The following is an 18,809-nucleotide window of genomic DNA, read 5'->3' as shown; positions in this document are numbered from 1 at the left end:
TTTAATTGTATGTTCATTGTGCATTCAGACTCATCAGGGGAGAAGAGATATAGCCTATAGGGCTTCCCAGCTTTCTGTGACTATGAAACACCTGTCTGGAGGGGCACCACCTGGTCTTAGTGTTCCAGGGAACACATTCTGGGAAACACAGACCTGTGGGAATCTGAAAGGAAGGAAGGAAGGAAGAAGAATGGTTTTCGTCACAAAGAGCATGGTGGAGGGACAGAGAGATAGTGGAGAAGACCCAGATGCTTGTTAAAATATCTGGCCACAAAGTAACATATATGACTTTAGTTTTATTTCGCTGGAGAGAACAAGTCACAAAGCTGTGTGTAGATACCAGGAGTGCTGGAAAATGTAGTCTCTGCCAGATGGCTATTTTCCACTTTGAACTCCCCACTGTGGGTCAGGAAACAGAAAGACTACATGGCTGAGTTGGAGACGGAAAACCAGAAGAGTCTGGATGTGCAGTTTCACACAACAGAGTTCCAAGGGCTGCTATAGGGAATTATTTCCCCTTTCTTTTTACTTCCCAGGGTGCATTGGTAAGCTTAACCCAGTTTTGCCATGGTAACAAAAACCCCCAAATTCTTAGTGGCTTAGTTTTTGTTTGTGCTCAAGGTTTATTTGTGTGTGCATGTGTGTGTGTGTATCATGTATATACATATGTTGATTTCTACTGGGCTCCATGTTGCCTTTACTCTAGACCCTAGGCTGCCCTCTGAGAGATTGCTGGTTGTAGTTGAAGAAGAAGTGAACGTGAAAGAACTACACAATGCCTTTTTAAGCTCCTGTTAGGAGGGACATGTTTATATAGATATCCTTACATATATATATGTATATATATGTATATAGATGTCCTTACATATATATATATATGTATATATATATATATACATCTTCTCTCTCTCTCTCTCTATATATATATATATAGAGAGAGAGAGAGAGAGAGAGAACACATGTGTGTATACAACATAGTGGGTATGTGTGTGTGTGTGTGTGTGTGTGTGTGTGTTGGGAAGAGAGGATAGAAAATCCTGAAAAACTGTAAGTAGAGAGAGAGATGCTTTGCTTTCCTGGAAACACCAGGAAAAATCTGGTGTTTTTTCATTCCCTGGAAAAATCTGTCTCAGCGTCCCAGGGTGAGCACAGGTGTCTTCTCCTACAGGAAGCTCTCACTAATCCACTGAAGTAAAGGCATTCACTCCTGGTTGTGCCCCCTTATTTCCAGGGAAAATCTGAAAACACAGACTTACCACATGCAGACACTTATTTATGTACTGAATACTTGTTATTATAGGTTGCATTTTATCCCTGCATAAAAGATATGTTGGAGTCCTGATCCCTAGTATCTCAGAACGTGGCCTTATCTGCAACTAAGGTCTTTACAGGGGTAACCAAGCTAAAGCTAAAGGGATAGCATTATTGTGGTGTTCTTACAAAAAGGGGCCATTTAGGCACAGAGACAGACATGCACACAAAGAGAGTGCCATGCAAGGTTGAAGGCAGAAATAAGGGTGATGCAACTACAAGCCAAGGAGTACCAGGATTGCCAGCAAACCACATGAAGCTATGGAAGAGACGTGGAAGAGACTCCCCTCAGTCCAAGGAATTGATCATTGAAACACTTGAGTTTGGGCTTCTAGTCTCCAGAACTGTGAGGCCGTACATTTCTGGTGTTTAAGCTGCTCGCTTTGTGGCACTTGGTTACAGCAGTCCTAGCAATCTCATAATCTTGATTACACTTCTGTTCCCCTAGTTTCCTCCCCCTTTCTGAGCCTCCTCCCCATCTCGACTCAGTTCTAGAGGAAGGTTTTTTTCTCTTTCTCCTTCCCTCCTTCCTTCCTTCCTTCCTTCCTTCTTTCCTTCCTTCCTTCCTTCCTTCCTTCCTTCCTTCCTTCCTTCCTTCCTTCCTTCCTTCCCTCCTTCCTTCCTTTTTTTCCTCTCTTTGTCTCCTTCCTTCCCTCCCTCCTTCTCCCTCCCCACTTTCCGCCTTTCCTTCCCTTTTCCTCCTTCCTTTTTTCCTTTGTTCCTCTCTCCTATATCCCCGATCCCTAGAAGGTCCAGAGTTAGTACAGTCATTGTTGCAATTATTGATTAAACTTGACATTCTCTTTGGCCACAAGAGATGGTAGAAGGTGAATTAAAGGAAGGACCAATTTATGCAGAACCGATTGGAGCTGGAGCTGTCTGGAGAGGAAAAGATGATGAGTAGTAAGGTACAGATCTCTGGACATATTTAAATGTAGAAAGGCTAAGGGATGCTCTCCTTAAACATTGGTTCTATGAGTATGTTGAGAAATAGCTTTGCTGGTTGGAATCTTCCAGGAATTGGCCTACTGATCAGTGTTTTGCAATTCTTATGAGACAGAACCTGGGTAGGGGTTCCCTTATGGAAATGTTGAAGATTGTGTGGGAGAACGGGATGTGTGTTTTGAGCAAGGGCTTGGGACAAGGCGCCAATTGCTTTCCATCAGATCAGTCTTTGTCAGGGCTCAATCTGCTTGGGAGTTATTCTGGAGTCCATTTCCAGCAGAGCCATCTGTTCACAATTGTCCTACCATCTGACCATTTACCCTCTGTCAACCCACCTCCCCTGGACCCTCCTACTGCCAGTTAGAGTCCACCCATTGTCCAACCTGGGTAAACTGAGTCTGGGGAGAGACTGGGCAGGAGAAAAGGGAGGAGAAGGGAGACCTTTCGACGCACTGGCATTCAGGGCCAAGATGTGTTTGGGGAGGCCCAACGAAGCCTTCAGACTGAGCTTGGGGAGAGAGCATGTGGGTAAGCCAGAGCCATATTGTGCCCCAGGCAGTCTGATGGCTCCATAAATAATATTGATGCCTTTTGTTTGGAAACTCTTTGTGGAGGCTTCCCATTTCCCAAGAAGCCACGCTAAATGCTGGGCCTCCCCCAAGCCACTTTGCCTTTTGCACAGTCCCTGGACCAACTGTGCAGGCAGATGAGGGGCCCTGAATGCTAATGAGGGGAACGGCTGGCATTCCTGAGGCACCCCGGCTCTGGGAACCCCGCCTTTGTTGCTAAGGAGCGTTGGAACTGTAGCTGAAAGGCTCTGACAAGAGGGGGGAGAAAGGAGAGAGAGAGAAGAAAGGGGAGCATTTGTTTTCAGAGCTTAACAGTTCTCTGGCCAGCGCCAAAGCTGTCCAATTTCTGATCCCAATTAGAATATCAAACCCCGTTATTGTTTTTCTTAATGATCTTGGGAAATTCCTTTGAAGAGTCAGTGAGCACTTAGCAAACCTTTTGGACGGCATGATCTGTACAGTTGTGCTTCTGCTTGTGTGAACAGATCATGCCAAGCATCCTGAAAACACCCTTTATTCTAGTCCCCAGAAGGCTGTCAGGAGGCTGGGAGAACTAGAAGAGGGTAAAAGCTGTTGAGTTTGTAAAAATGTTTATGTGAGAGCTCTATTCACCAGACGTTTTCCAGGTGCCCACTTGCTGGTGAATCTGGGCTCTGTGCTGGGACAAAGATATGCAAGACCTTGGTTCTGGCTTGGAGGATCCTCAAACTCACCAGGGAGACAGACCACATGTACTAAATAAAATTCTGTGGGTTATTTGCTCTTTCTGTTACCTAGAGAGCTCTGTTGAACTTGAATTGTGCAATGCATTCTAATCCTGACTTAGTCATTCATGAGCTGTAAGTCCTTAAGCAAGTACATTTACCACCTTGAGCCTCAGTTTCTCATCTGTACAATGGGCATAATAATACCAACCTAGCTGGGTTATAATGAAGAGTAAGTGCAGGTGAGAATGAAGAGCAGGAATGTGGAGCATATGGCTTCTGCCCTCCAGGATTCTACTACCAGTGAGCCAGCCGTTGGCTTGGAAGATGTCTGTACCTGGAAAAAGCAATTAACAATTTGGCACATTGAATAGGGTAAGTCCTAAATAAGAATATAGTACTAAGTCAGTTTTCCTTTATAAAGCCTGTCTGTGTGCCAGGTGTAGTGCCAGGCAATTTGCAAGCATTCTCCCCTTCAGTTTGAAGGACTGTGGGGTAGGCAGTGAATAGCTCTGCATCACACATCTGAGAAAGTCTGCCCAGTTGGCAAGATCCAGTCTCTGTCTCCAGTGTTCTTTCTATCTTTGGAGGCTGTGGCTTTTGAACACTTGGGAAAGAACTGGTTGACACCATGTCTCTGCAGGGCATCCTGGAAGTTAACCTGTCCACTGCACATTAGACAGTGGTAGACAGGTTTTACTAGAGAGAGTTGGTCAAGACCACAGACACCAGAAACCCCTACCAAGTGTTCATTAGATGTTCACAATGAAACAGACATGGGGAGTGTACAAAACACCACTCATCTGAGGAAAAGAAGAGAGAGAAGTAACAGATTTTTTTCATCAGCAAACCATGGAGAACTCCTAGCAGAACTGTGATGACCTCACGGCATTTTCTTGTGTGTGTTAGGTGGCTTATCTCACAGGTAACCACTACATTAGTCTCATATACCACTACACTGTCAACTTGACATCTAAGATTTCTTTACAAGTGAAGTTGAATTTTAGTTCTTTTAATGTTCACTTAGCAAAAAAACTAATGCTAACGAGCATTTATTTCTGCAATGTGCAAGTTTCATGTGAGTGTGCACACACATGCAGATCTTGGAAAAAGTAGTGGAGAGTCCCAGACAGGAGATGATCCAAGAGTAGTGATCGCTTGGCTCTACAAGGCAGATGTATCTCAAAATTTGCTTTTGCTGTAGCAGAAACCTCACCTCCATATGCTATCTCACACAGACTGTTGTTCAAGCTTCCCGATGCTCAGCAGCTAAGGGAAGGGACATAAGAAAGGTCCATCGCTACTATGTGCAAGAAATTGTCCAAATGACATGGCTTTCAGCATTTATAGCACTACTCTGTAAAGTTTAACACATGAAAAGACTGAAGCTCAGGGAGGTTAAAACACCTTGCAAAGGCTACCACCTACTAATTGCCAGAGCTGGGTTTGGGCTAGTTTTAAAGCCTATTTGTATTCTACTCTCCATTGAAGTGTGTGTGGTGGTGGGGGCAGTGACTGCGGATTCCAATCTGGCCGTGGCTGCCCCACTTACAGAAGTATTTACTCAGTCATCACTACAGAAGTGCTGGGCATGGACAACCTGTAGTCACATAGCTCTGGGGATACCTTTCATGCTGTATCAATGGAGCCCCCTCCAGTTTGACTTGGTGGGTGCTCAACCTCTTACCTATTGGGAGCTATACCAGATGCTAGATGTAAAGAATCAAGTGGGGTAAAATCATTGACCTTCAGGACCTTATAATTTAGTCTGAGAACCCCAGCTTCATGTTCACCTTCCTTCACCTTCTCCAATCCACTTTCCTATAGAGATGCAGGGCATACCAGGACATTCTGAGGTATCGTGTGACTGGTGATCCCCCAATGCCTTATCCATTTGGTCAATTATCAATAGGCACAGCCCAGCAGCTTTCTTATGTATCACTCCCCTGAGCCTCTGTTTCCTTATCTGTGAAACAGAACTGTATAAAGTGCTTTATGGAATTCTCAGAGTTGTATGAACCAAAATATGTCAAGTTCCTGGCACACAGTAGTTGCCCCATGTATATTAAATCATTTGCTCTAACATTCTAATTTTCTTCATTTTTTTTTTTTTTAGCACGAGAAAGTCACATCTGTTGGCTTACTTCTCTAACCTAAAAGGCAGCTAGAGGGTCTAAGAGCTCTAGAATGTTAGAGAGGTCATCAGTTTGTCTCAAGAGGAATTTCTCTGGGCAATTCAAGGACTAGAAAAACTAAAGCAGGTTAGACCATAGGGCCTTTAGAGATCATGTATGTTAGTGGGTCCAAATTGTTCTTCTCTTAAGCTTTTGTTCAAAAGATTTTATGAGACACTCTCCTATACCAAATGGATAAAAGAGGATGCTCAGAGGGCTTTCTGTTTGCTTTTTCCGTTGAACCTTACTCCGCCATGCTGTCTCTCACACAGCTGAGAAAACCAGGATCCAGGTCACTCAGCATTAATGGGAACATTTGTATCCGAAGTCCCGGACTAGTATTCATTCAGTGAGCTCATGCTACCTGTGTGGCGTGATGTATGTTAAATGTGTGTTGTGAGGCAAGTACGAAGTTGAGGGGGGATCATAAGGAGAGAACTATGGAAACTACTGGAAAGTTTTGCTTGATTTTCATGCCAAAAGAAGTGAAGAAGATGCTACCTGTTTCCGGCATCCCTTGTCCCAGGAGACCCTTCTCAAAATTTCTCTCCAGTACTCTGGGAAGACATCCCTGGAGACAGTGTAACATGCAGTGTTGTACCCGAGAAAATATTGGGCACATTCAGAAAACCTCACTTGGTATTCCATTTATTTATTTATTTATTTATTTATTTATTTTTAGAGGGGAAGGAGAGAGGGAGAGAAACATCAATGTATGGTTGCCTTTTGTGCGTCCCCTGCTGGTAGTTAGCCTGCAAGGAACCAGCCTGCAACCCAGGCATGTGCCATGACTGGGAATCGAACTGCCATCGTCTGGTTCGCAGGCCCGCGCTCAATCCACTGAGCTACGCCAGCCAGGGCCCATTTCTTTGTATTAAGATGATACATTGTTAATACTTTTCTTTTCCCTATAACATGGAACACCTTCTCAGACTAGTGACTAGAAAAAGGGCTGACTTCCTCATTCAACAATGATGTTTTAGGTCTATTATATGACAGGCGTTCTGGGGAATTGACAGTATCTGGCATGTTTTTTTACTCTATGCAATCGCAGGGTTTGCAAGAACAAAGTTTGATCAGCAATGTAGAGAAGTACACAATATTCATAATACGTTTTATTTGAATAGAAGGGGATTTTAAGAAATTGGGTTCTTGCCACCTCAGAGGAGAAAACCTGGTTTTCTGGGATCATTCTGAGCTGCTTACGAGCGAGCATCACAGCCAGACACGAAGTCCAAATCCAAAGCATCTACGTTAGCTGCATTGGCCTCAACTCTGACAGTGCCTGCTTCCACCACTACACCCAGGCTGGAGATAAACACGTGTCTGGGTAGAAAGGGAGATAAAGGAAACATCTGTTCTCACAATATGGGCTTGTTATCATAGCTCCTTTAAGTACCAGAGTGCTGGTTCCAACAGCATATTTTCTTCCGAACGAAACCTCCTCAAGGCCTGGTCGGTTTTCTGAGGGCTCAGGGACAGATTGTAAATGAGATTGCAGTTGTGAGTGAGGTGCCGGGCTCGTTCCTTCTCCAGGACTCCTGTGATTAGGTTGGGTTGGTGGGAAATTTTTAAAAGAGGAGAAAACGATAAAAGAATTTTAAAAAATGTCTTAGCTTGAATGACTGCAGTGTAAGCGTGAAATGCTAATATTTTAAAACTTTAAGCTCCTTAAAAATCAAGTGACACCCTAAAAAGATATTTCCAGTCCAGGTATGCATCATGGATATTAGGAGGATTTTGAGGGTGACTTTGGGGAGAGAAGATGAAGGTCCAATTAAATCCATAGATAGATTCGAAAGCAATTTAAGCTTATTCTTTGTGGCCATAAAACTTCAAAAGCCAATTTTTGAAACAGATGGGGTGCCTACTAAAAACAGTTTTTAATTGTTCTGGTTTATTTTTATCTGTGAAGTATCCAAACATGTTCCTAAATATGCAGGATTCAAACAGTGCACTTTAATGCATTTCTGGAAATGTATTTACCATGACTCCCTCCAGCTTGCTGTGTAATCACAGGTAAACCGTGAAACCTCTTGTGGCTCAGAGTCTGAATCTGTCTAGCAGAGAGGGCTGTGTTTATCATTGCAGGGTTTACTCTGGTACCCACATCTTGTAGGTGCCAGTGCTAATGTGCTTTCCATGTTAAGGTTAGGTAGATTTCTATAACTACAGAATTTAAGTGTACAACACGGCACCGGCCAAGATCAACAACTCATTCATGTGCCCCTAATGGTGAACTTACATATGTCACAGTAGTGCTTGGAAGTACAGAGGATTTAGACAAATGGTCTATTACCTCAGGAACCGCCCCAACCAGTTAGAGCAAAAAAAAAAAAAAAAAAAAAGATATGCAAAAATTAACTAAAGTGCAATGATAACAATTATGACTGGTACTTACACACATATATAAAAATTCATGTTTGGGGCACCCCTGCAAGCATTTTACCAATAATAATCCATGCAGTCCTCACGAGAACCCATTTTACAGAGTGGGAAACTGAGACACGGGAGACGGTATGTCCCTTCTCCAAGGTTGCTCAAGTTCTGTATTAAATCACTCCACTGGAATGTAGAATTAGGGGGAAGAGATTGTTTCTAGTCAGGTTCACATTGTTTACCAGATATGTTTCTTTGTTGTGAAGTTCTATGCTACCAGTGTCAATGAAGAGATTTTAAATATCTTTTATATGGATGAAAGACACACCCCCTGCATTTACTACTTTCCTGTACTTACACAGATTATAATAATGATTGTAAAATTCATTCTCAACGAATCCAGAGGCAGTCCCCTGGTCATTTATTGAAAGCCACTGCCTGCTTATGAGAGTTAGGTCTAGTAAATACCTGTCATCTCCATGTCAGTTACCGAGTACTGTTCATATTCGAATGTGCAAGGATTGTTGAGTAAGATGTTCCCCTCTGAACTTTTTCCTCTGATAGGTGTTCTCAGCAGTGGGCTACAGACTGGTGGTCCTAATGCATTTATTCCTTTCACGTCTGTCCTGTCCAGTCCCATTCTATTTCCAACCCTATCCTCCCCCCGTTTGTTTGTTTCTATTCTAGTTAGATTTGTGCACTGCCCATCTCTTCTATTAGAATGTTGCTCCTTTTCTCTGCAGAAATCTCTCTTTGAGGAGGGTCAGTTGTATCTCTCAGATCTCTGGATCGGGTGGCTGCTGTCCAGACCCTTTCCCACACCCTGCTTTTGCCCCAAGTGTCTGCCTGGGAAAGTTACTTTAACTTTTTGAGCCTCTGTTGTCTTTGACTTTAAACTGGGAAAGGAAATTGTATAAAAAATCAATAAAATAGTAAATGCTTAGCAGAATGTCCTGGACTAGAAAGCCCTCATTAATGCAGGTGTTATTATAGATAATAATAATAATTAATTATTATTATTATCTATAATAATAGATAGATAATCTATCTATTATTATCTATCATGTTGATGATAGATAATATCATCATGTTGATGATATTATCAACATGATTTAAAATATATAAAGATATATTTTAATAAGGAGAAATTATTTTTAAAATATATAATTTATTTGATAATATTTTAATTAAAAATTAAAAATAATGTTAAAAAACACTTAGGAATCACTGCTGGTGTGTGTGTGTGGGATTTTCTACTATCTTTTAAGCATTACGGTTGGTAGGGGATCCTTACTGTCAACAAAAGTCCATTAACTGGAATTTGTATCTGTCTAATTTGCTATCATTAGAGGTTTCCCAGGGTAGCTGCATAAAATAACCGTATGACCCACCTTAGTGATGGAAAACTCACCTTTCTCCCACCAGAATCACGAGTGAAAGTGCACAAGTAAGAAGAAGCTTTTTAACATCCACTTATTTCATAGCTCACAAAAATCTTTATTTTATAGTTTTCAAATCTCATTTGATCCTTTCTCAAATCTGGGAGGCATGTTTTATTATAACCGGTCCCCTTTTATAGATGAGGAAACAGGCTCACAGAATAGAAGTGACTGGCTTTCAGGACTCAGAAATTGGTAACATCTGGACTTGAATCTAGATTTTTTGGTAAAAACAAAGCAACAAGTGAAACCTCATGCTCTTTCTGGTATGTCATGGAAGTTTGGTGTAGTAGGAAGTCTCATAGATCTGGGTTTGAATTAGGGCTCAACCTCCCACTTTGAACTTGGCTTTCTCTTTGGTAAATAAGGACACTAATCCCTTCAGCATGTGGCTGATGTGAGGAGTTAGTGATGCAGCACATGTGAAGTCTGGGCTCAAGAGAGAATGTCCTTGAGGGCTCTCATTGCGTTCTACCACCTTGAACTCTACAATACCTTTTTTTCCCCTAGCCTTTAGTTCACTGGGAAAACTCCAAACCTGCCTCATATCCAAATATTTATCTTAACCACCCTTTTCTTTAGCTCACATGACCAGTTATTCAGTCATTCTTTATTCCTTCTCCACAAGGATACTTTCTTCAGCATCCCCATTAGAGAACAGACACAAAGTGGGTTCCCAGAAACACTAATTTGATGATGGATAGTCTGCTTCCATCCTGGATAAAGAACACTATGGCCTACATATTTCCTTGCACATAATAAAGAGCAATGATTCATCAGTGGGCAAAGTAGGTATCACCTGCCCAGTGTCTAGAATAGGGCTGTGGTGGTCTGCTAAATACTGTGGTTAATAAACCAACAAAATGACTTCAGTTAATCCTTTTTCCTCATTAAAGATAGTAACAAATGTTCTCAGACCCAGCTGACACATTCCTTGGCTGTTGAGGAACTAATGAATTTCATAGAAACAGAGAAAACAGGCATAAATAGTGAAGAGGCCATGAGAAAGGCATTACAGATCTGCTGGAATCTGCCTCCAAAGTCAACAAAAGTCCCTTTTTCTTTAGAACAGTTCAGAAGTATGAGAAAGGTCTCGGTCTTTGGGGAGTCTCTTAGCAACTAAGTTTATAATCCATCATCCATCATCGTAAATCAGCATTTGTTGTTTTAAAAATGTCTTTTATTTCTACTCAGGTTTTTAAAAATTTTGTTTCATTTTTTTGTTTGTAACCTCATCACCACTCTCCCAGTCCTGGTAGGAATATCTAGACTCATGATTATTTCAATAACCTTTTAATCTCCTTTTCTCCAATATCATCCCTAAATTATCTATCTCAACTTTCATTGATTCTCCTCTGGTTGAACTTTTAGTGAAGGCTGAGTACAGAAGGAAGCCCTACTTAGGTCTCCATGATTCATAATAGGGTCTCAACTTCAACTGAACTATCCAATCCAACATAAACTTCCAGCTCTATCCTGTTTACTTTTATCCAGCTCAGGCTGATTCCCACCTTCTAGTCTTTGCAGAAGGTGGTTTCAAACTTGGAATGCCCTCCACAGCCACCTGAAGTCTACCTTTCCTCAGGCTAATTGCAAGCTCTCTTTTGCGTGGAGCCCTCTCTGAGTACCCCAGTTCACATTAGACAGTGAACTTCCTTTCACTGCTCCCTCTTTCCTTTGGACTCTTTAACTTTTATTTGTGTCTTTAACTGTAACACTTTACTACATGCTGTCTTTATTAAAAAGCCTGGTATTGAACTATTGCTAGTTTCAGTGTCTTACTTCTTATCTAAAGGCTCTTTGACGCCAAAAATCATACCCTCATTCTCTCTCATTCTCCTCCTGGTCCAGCCTCTAGCACAGTGCTTAGCTCATAAGAGATGTTTAATAAATAATTTTCTAATTCAGCTAAACACATTTATATTTGAATTTTTTATTTTTGCCTCTCTTTGGTATAATTATTAAAAGTCTTCAAGTATCTTAGGGTAGTTATACTTCATGTGATCTATATTTAATTTGTTTAGAAAAGGCAAAGCAAAAAGAAAAACACACAGAAAAAATGAGAAGCGTTGCTATTATTATATAATTACTTCCAGAGAGTACTAGCATGTACACAAACTCTCTTAACAAATTAATTACTTCTAGTTTTATTTAAATACAACAGTATATGAGTTTAAGGTGTACAATGTGATAATTTGATAGGTGTACATATTGCTAAATGTTTACCCGTGAGGGCAACTTTGTCCATAAAGTCCCCCCATCCACCACGGATGAAAGTGAAACTACTAAGACGTGATCTGCTTGCAGGAAAGGTGGCCAATCCCTCAAAGGGGAAGGGTCAAGAGCCTCCTGCTCAAGGGGCTTTTATTGGGTTCATTTGCACAAGAATACAGGTAAGGATCAAACAATAGATAGCATTCAAAGAACTATGAGGGCTTATTCTCAGTCAAGGTCAGATAGCTAAAGAGTCATAAAACTTTGAGGAACAAACTTCTTGCTTGGGCCCTTATCATTTAAATGAGAACATTCTAAACAAAGCAGGTTTCACAGGATTTTACATATTCTTTCTTAGGCCTGATCACCCCAGATACTGCTCTAGCTGGCAAAGAGCTGTATCACCTTTCCCATCATAGGTTTTTAGGCTTAAGTGGATTAGAGCCAGGAAGCCCTTCTTCCAGAGAACATGGGGACTCAGGCTATGTCGGAATAGCTGGGAGGGGGCTGAAGGTCCATCACTCCCTCTTTGTTGGAGCCCCCCAAGTCCTTCCATGATGGCCTCCCAAGTGATCATGTCTGGCTTAGGTTGCCCCTCCTCTTAGGAGTCTTGCGCATCATGGACTATCCACCATGCATTGGGGGCAGGGGGATGAAGCAGAAGCAGTGTTTGCTACCAGAGACAAGCTTTGTCTCCTTAGTGGCTCACATTCTGGAGGTCGCTCACTCAGTCTTAGCCATGGGGGGCAGTTACAGCTCCCGAAACCAGGCAGAGTGGTTCCCAATATTTACCACAATAAGGTTAGTTAACACATCCTCTACTTCACATAATTACCATTTTGTTGTTCTTGTTCCTGTTACAGTGTGAGCATTAACGCTCTACTCTCATACTAATTTTCAAGTACACAATGAAGTATTGTTAACTAGTCACCATACTGCTCCTTCCAAGGAGCACCATACATTAGCTCCTTGGAACTTATTCATCTCATAACTGAAAGTTCATACCCTGTGACCAACATCTCCCCATTTCCTTTAGCAACCACAATTCTGTTTTCCATGTCTTTGAATTCAACCTTTTTAGATTCCACATATAATACACTAACCCTTCGTGAACTACAGTATGTGATTACACTGGTTTCAGTCCATGTGCTTCTATGTATGCACCCTCCTTCCTATTCCTGAAGTCTCTGAGTTCTGGAATTCATTCTCCCTCACTTGAACATTGCAATGGCTTCCTTTCTCCTTTTTCTGCTTTCATTTTTTCCTTTATTCACTCACAGCCATCAAGGATCTTTCTGAAATACAACTTTATCATATATTCCCTGCTTAGAAACCTTTAGTGCTATTCACTGTCTTTGAATTAAGTCCCAATTCTCTGGTCCAACATCTAAGAGCTTCCTAGATATGGTCCCATCACATGTCTCTACTTTAATCATTTAATATTCTTCTTTAAATGTTTTCTATTATTGTATTCTTACATTATTTATTTTTATTTTTAAATTATAGTTGACATTCAATTAGTGTTCTTCTTAATAGCCCCTATAGCCTACCCAATCCAAACTTTTTGCATTGAGTTGTACATATAAGACCTTGCTTGGCCAACCTGCACGTTTGCCAGAAATGGTCTTCTGTTTCATTCCTTTGTATACAAATTGCATTTTATCTTTAATGATCCATTTCATGTTATGATCTGTTCCCTGGTCATCTCACTAGGAAGGAATTCTCCTTTCTCTGAACGCCCACCTAGCAAACTCTGTTGGAATTTACCACCTTCCATCTTGGATTTAGTTATTTATATACATTCATTCATTCCTTTGTTGACTCAAAAATATGTTAAATAGAATTGTATGAGGTGCTGGGGATAAAAAAAGAATGTAGTCTACTGGTGAGGTGGGACTAAGCCCATAGTTTAAAAAAATACAATATATCAAACATGACAGTGGAAGTTAGAGAACTCTGAGAGGCCAGGTAAAGGTTTGCTTAGATCCGTCTGGGGAAATCAGATGAGTCTCAGCGGAACAGAGCTGAGTTCCAATATATACGATGTTTAGGCACTAATTAGCCAGGTGGACAAGACAGAGAATTGTCAGGAGTGGGGTAGATAAAGAAAGGCAGACAGTTCAATGGAGGGTGTAAGGTTAGAAAAGGCAAGCCCCAGGAGAAAGCAAGGCGAGTCTGAGAAAAGCAGGTTATTCACTATGACTGGGTAAGATATTCTGAAAGACCAGTTGGAGAGAAGAGACACAGCAGGCAGACAGGTTCCAGATTTCGCCTTCCTAAGAAGTCTGGAGTTCAGCCTGTTGGCAGGCATGTCGAAGTATTTCAACTAGGGGAATAAGATGGAGTTGTAGTTAGACTCAGGTAGTAGAATGGAGGAAGATTCACAGACACAAAGAAACTGTGAGCCACCTGGTGAGGGGTTCACCAATATCTGATTCATCATCGTATTTCTTGATTGTATTTAGCACAGTGCTGGGCATGTGGTTTATATACAAACTGTATTTGTGAAGAAGTAAAAGAAAATGTGTCCTTTTAGACTAGACCATGCAGAGAAATGTATATCAGCTGCAAACTTCGCACACTTCACCTGTATTACTCAGGTCACACAGGTAGAGGACATTTTCTAGCTTTCCTGAACCTGTCAATCCACGTCTCACATTCTGCAGACTTATTGTTCATTGTTGGACTCACAAAAGGCTGTGAAACTTGCCTAATCATCAGAGAGCCCAGCAGGTCTTGGGGGCTGAAGTCTCAGCGGGAAGGTTTTCTGGCTACAGCTCCTCTTCTGGAGATTTCTACCAAAACAACACAAGCATCTCACTGGCAACACATTCACCACCCAGAGGTCCTCCAGTTTTCTGGCCAAAGATGAGGCCACACAACTAGGAAGATTTATTGCAAGGTCTAGCTTTGTAAAGCTAGGGGGGCGAATTTTAAGTCCTCAGTGCCATAGGACCGTATCTGCCAAGTCTTTTTGGATGTAAACTACTATGTTGAGTGTTTTTTTTAAGGGAGAAGGATGAAATCATGATTTTATTGTTTGCATTTTCGATTTACACAAAGCAAAGTTTTTGTAATTGGCTGAGGATTTTCATGATGTTCTACTCTGTTTTGTATTAGTGGTGTCCACAAGGCTTAGGCTTCAGGAAATGCTTATAACTTCTTGGTGGAAAAATCTCTGGATCACGAATCATAAATGTGAGTTTCTTGACAAAGAGTGATTGAAACAATAGTGATAGTACCTTAGGCAATTGGCTTGTTATAACAGACCTTAAAGCACCTCTAGTTCTACCTGTCTTATTCATTGAACGAAGAAAGCCGAGGCTCAGAGAGCACTAGAGACTTACTAAGGTCATACTGTGAATGGTAGACACAAGACTAGGACGGGGTGTAGAGGCTATGTCTGGCTCATTTTGGTATCATAACCCCATTTTCAGTACAAAATAGAGATTTTGTAAAGAATAAATGGATAAGTCCCAGTAGGGCCATATAAGACATTCTGTCATCTACCATGTAGAGACAGAGGGCATCTATGGTTTGATCTACCCAACCCCACCTTTCCAGGAATTGCTGCTGTCCACATTGTTGTAGAGAGAACCAGCAGGTATCTAAACACTTAGTATAAGCCTAGACATCTAATGCAAGATGGGTCAGGGATTTTGGAAGTGTTGGTGCAAGGTAAAGACAGAGAGATGGACAAAGATCATTCTGTGTGAGAGGCAGGTACTCTAGCAGGTTTTCCACTATGTACCAGAAATGAGAAGAAGATGGTCTGCTGAGAAATAAAAAGAAAGAAAGAGAGAAAGAAAGAGCCAGAATAGAAATCTGAAGCTGATGACGAAGAGAGAAAAGATATAGGAAGTTATGACGATGTTTGGGTACCTGATTTTCTGTTCATTGTTATATTTCTGTCTTTAGGTAGCACAATGTGCTTCTCTGTCCTTCCAGTAAGTTATGTTGGCTGAGTTGGTTCTCTTAATTGAAACGCAAATAATCTTAACTAATTCACCATAGAATTCTGCCTCTAACTTTTGTATACCATCTGTGCTTCCCCAAGTTTCAAATACCTGATTTTTTAAACATTTGTACCTTTGTCTCAAACTTTGCACCTATAAGAAATGGAAACCCATAGGTCAAAAGAACAGCAATTGCAGTAAGAAACCAAGTTTTGAGTTTGTTCGCAAATGTGACTCTAGCTGCTGTTAGGGATGTGAAGAATTGTTTCATTTGAAATAATGGAATGCCATGTGAAATTGTACCCATATGGATGACCAGCAACCAGTACATTTTAAGAGATTAATATATACAAATTCCACTTAGATAAAATCAATGGCGAGAAAAGCTGAAAGTTTCATAAAAGAAATTGAGTAGTGAGTCTTACAGCTTTGACTGCTTTAGAAATCCAAAGGCAGCTTTAGATCATCTACCCAGGTAGATGCCTATTCACATACAGTGCAGTGGATATTTAGAAAATTCAAAGAGATCCTTGGATCTGAGAAACTGATTTTAAATAATTTTATATCTCTTCAGATAGTTCAATCTTTTGTTTGACCGCTAGAGACAGGGAGAGGGGAGATTTGTGTGGACCTGTATTAAGTTTCACTCACTCTCTCACTCACACATTTTATATTGCGTTGGTCCCATTGTATCCAAATGAAGCCCAAATTTCTCATTTGGCACTTAAGACATTCAAGTTCTTGTTCCTGTTTATCTTCCTGTAGTCCTACGTATACACCTTTTTCTCCAGTCACATACAACCAGAAAAAAATGAGGCTGTTTTATGCTGTGTATGTGCTATTCCCTCTTGCTATGCATGCATTGATTGTTGGGCTCCTCCTACTCACCCTTCAAGACCCCAGTCCTATTTCCCTTCTTGTGGGAAGCCTCCTCTGACAGCCCCAGGCTGGGTGCTTTGCAGCGCCTTTCTCCAACACAGCACTTACCATGGGTTACTGTAATAGTTGTTGAAGTTGTTCACATCTCTGCTCTATCAGAGATCTGAAGACTGGGCCTGTGACATAGTCATTTATGTGTCTTCAAGGCCTGGTTAGTGATGAATACGCAGTTGGTTCTCAAGATAAATTTGCTGAATGAATGAGTGAATGAATGAATGATTTTCTCTGGAGCAATAGGAAAATTTCTTTACCAAACCTCTGCTCCAATTTCCCTCTCTGGAAAGTGAGACAATGAATGCTGTGTATACATGAATGTGAGGAGAATCAATTATTGCAGAGATGCAGCAAAATCCTCCAACAAGAGGCAAAATAAAAGAGCAAAGTATATTTTTTATATTCTTAATCACAACAGACTTAACACTCTAGGAGAAAAGCATTTGCTGTTGTTTCGTGCATGGCAAGCGGCTTGCCAAAATGGATACTATTTTTCTAAAATATTTCAAAGTGTGAAGTGCATGAAGAGCCCTCCCGTCATTTTCAGATGAATTATGTTCTAATCTGGGCATTTAAAAAACAACAACAACAGAAAAACTCAGGCTGGTTTTCAATTCTGTCTGCATCTTCTCCTGGCTAAGTGCTGGGAATATTAAAACAGATTTTAACTGCTTGCCAGATTTTTTTAAGCAGAGAAAGAACCCATTATATTTTAAAGTGTGATGTGTGGTGAAAAGGTCACCCCTAGTGTCTGGAAGCTGGACTGACAATTTTATACAGGTCTCCTAACCACCCTTTACTTTGATGGCCATTGGTGGATTGGTCACATGCTTTGGAAGGACACATACACATGCTACAAGTCCAATTTCTTGGGCAGATGGCAAGCAAGCCTGTCAACAAGTGGTGATGAGGGTCTCTGCATGCGTACCAGCTAGGACAGGGACCAGTCTACAGTCTGATTCTTTCACTTCCCTTCTCTGCGGGCGAAGAGTCTCAAAGTCAAAGACAGTCTGACCTCAAGGCCTTGGTGGAAATAGAAAAACCCAGAGTGGAGGGCCCCACCAGGGCCCCACCAGGGCCCCACCCAGCATCAGAGAACAGAAGGTGAAGGATCAGCGAAGCCCTGCCCCAGCTCTGCATACCCAGGTGCATACCATAAGTTCAGTTTTGCCTTGAGACATAGCTGGAACTTCAGCCTGCACTGAAGTGGCTGAGGTTTCCTTCCCCTTTTTTTCCTAGACAAGAAAGAAAAACTGGAAGGATTTAGTTTGGCCTCTTCATTTTAATACCTATACACAAACCTCCAGGCAAAGAAGGTGCTGAGACTCTGCTGTTTGCAGAGCCTATGCAAAAAGAATAATACCAGTGGTGGTGCTGTATGATTGGCACTGTGTTAGGTGGTGGGGATACACTAGTGGATGAGAAAGATCTGATTCCTGTCATGATGGAGCTCTCAAAGGGGATGCAGATGCTAAATAATTACTCAAAATTGTCATTTAATTACAAAGGATCATAGACACAGCAAAGCAAAATGTGAAGATATTTAAACTTAGTTTAGAGTATGTGTGGGAATGGTAGAGGATCAAAGAAGGCTTCTTGGAGGAAGTGATACTTAAACTGGGAACCCGAAGGATGAGTAGGAGTTTCTCAGTAAAGGTGATAGTGGCGGTGCACATGGAGCACAGAGTTCTGGGTAAGCACAGGCAACAGCCTGTAGTACCACCCTGAATCAGGAGGGCTTTTACAGTCTAGGGAGAGGAACGGGACCTCTTCCAGTGGTCCTGTCTCTTAACAGAGAAGCAGGCACTTTGCCCTTCTCTCCACATAAGTGTGTGCCTGAAGTGTCAGGTAAAACTCTCTCCTTCTCCCTTCCTTGCTCCTTTCCATGGTCAGAGGTCCTGTGCAGGAGGAGGTTTGAAGAACATCCTTAACCCAGGGATTTTACTGTCCAGGTGCAACTTGCTCACTTGGCTGCTTTCATGGATAGAAGAAATTTCTTTAGGATTCAGGAAAAAAACCATGAAGACCTTCTGCTGAAATTCTCTAAAGCACATTGTGGGCATCACTCATTCCTCACTCAGTATCTTCTGTTAGGCTGGAAACTCATTGATCTTGCAAATCTGTGCGATGACCACATGGCACAGATTTCTGGGCACTTCAGCTTCGATATTCAATGCATGATTCA

General features: G+C 41.5%; 1 protein-coding gene across 1 annotated transcript in view; it reads right to left on the bottom strand.

The window, feature by feature from the left end:
* Positions 1-7,083: 7,083 nt before the first annotated feature.
* CUNH1orf87 (chromosome unknown C1orf87 homolog) overlaps positions 7,084-18,809 on the bottom strand; it is a 71,084-nt gene continuing 59,358 nt past the window's right edge. Inside the window, 5 exon segments of the mRNA XM_037044119.1 lie at positions 7,084-7,244; positions 14,323-14,365; positions 14,367-14,467; positions 14,470-14,530; positions 17,779-17,859. Coding sequence (XP_036900014.1) covers positions 7,084-7,244; positions 14,323-14,365; positions 14,367-14,467; positions 14,470-14,530; positions 17,779-17,859 — 447 coding nt within the window.

Source organism: Sturnira hondurensis, unplaced genomic scaffold (genome assembly GCF_014824575.4).
Source record: "Sturnira hondurensis isolate 20B ecotype Veracruz unplaced genomic scaffold, ASM1482457v3 Scaffold0000648, whole genome shotgun sequence".
Taxonomy (NCBI): domain Eukaryota; kingdom Metazoa; phylum Chordata; class Mammalia; order Chiroptera; family Phyllostomidae; genus Sturnira; species Sturnira hondurensis.
The sequence above is the reverse complement of the archived record's forward strand: the minus strand, read 5'-3'. Positions and strand labels throughout refer to the sequence as shown.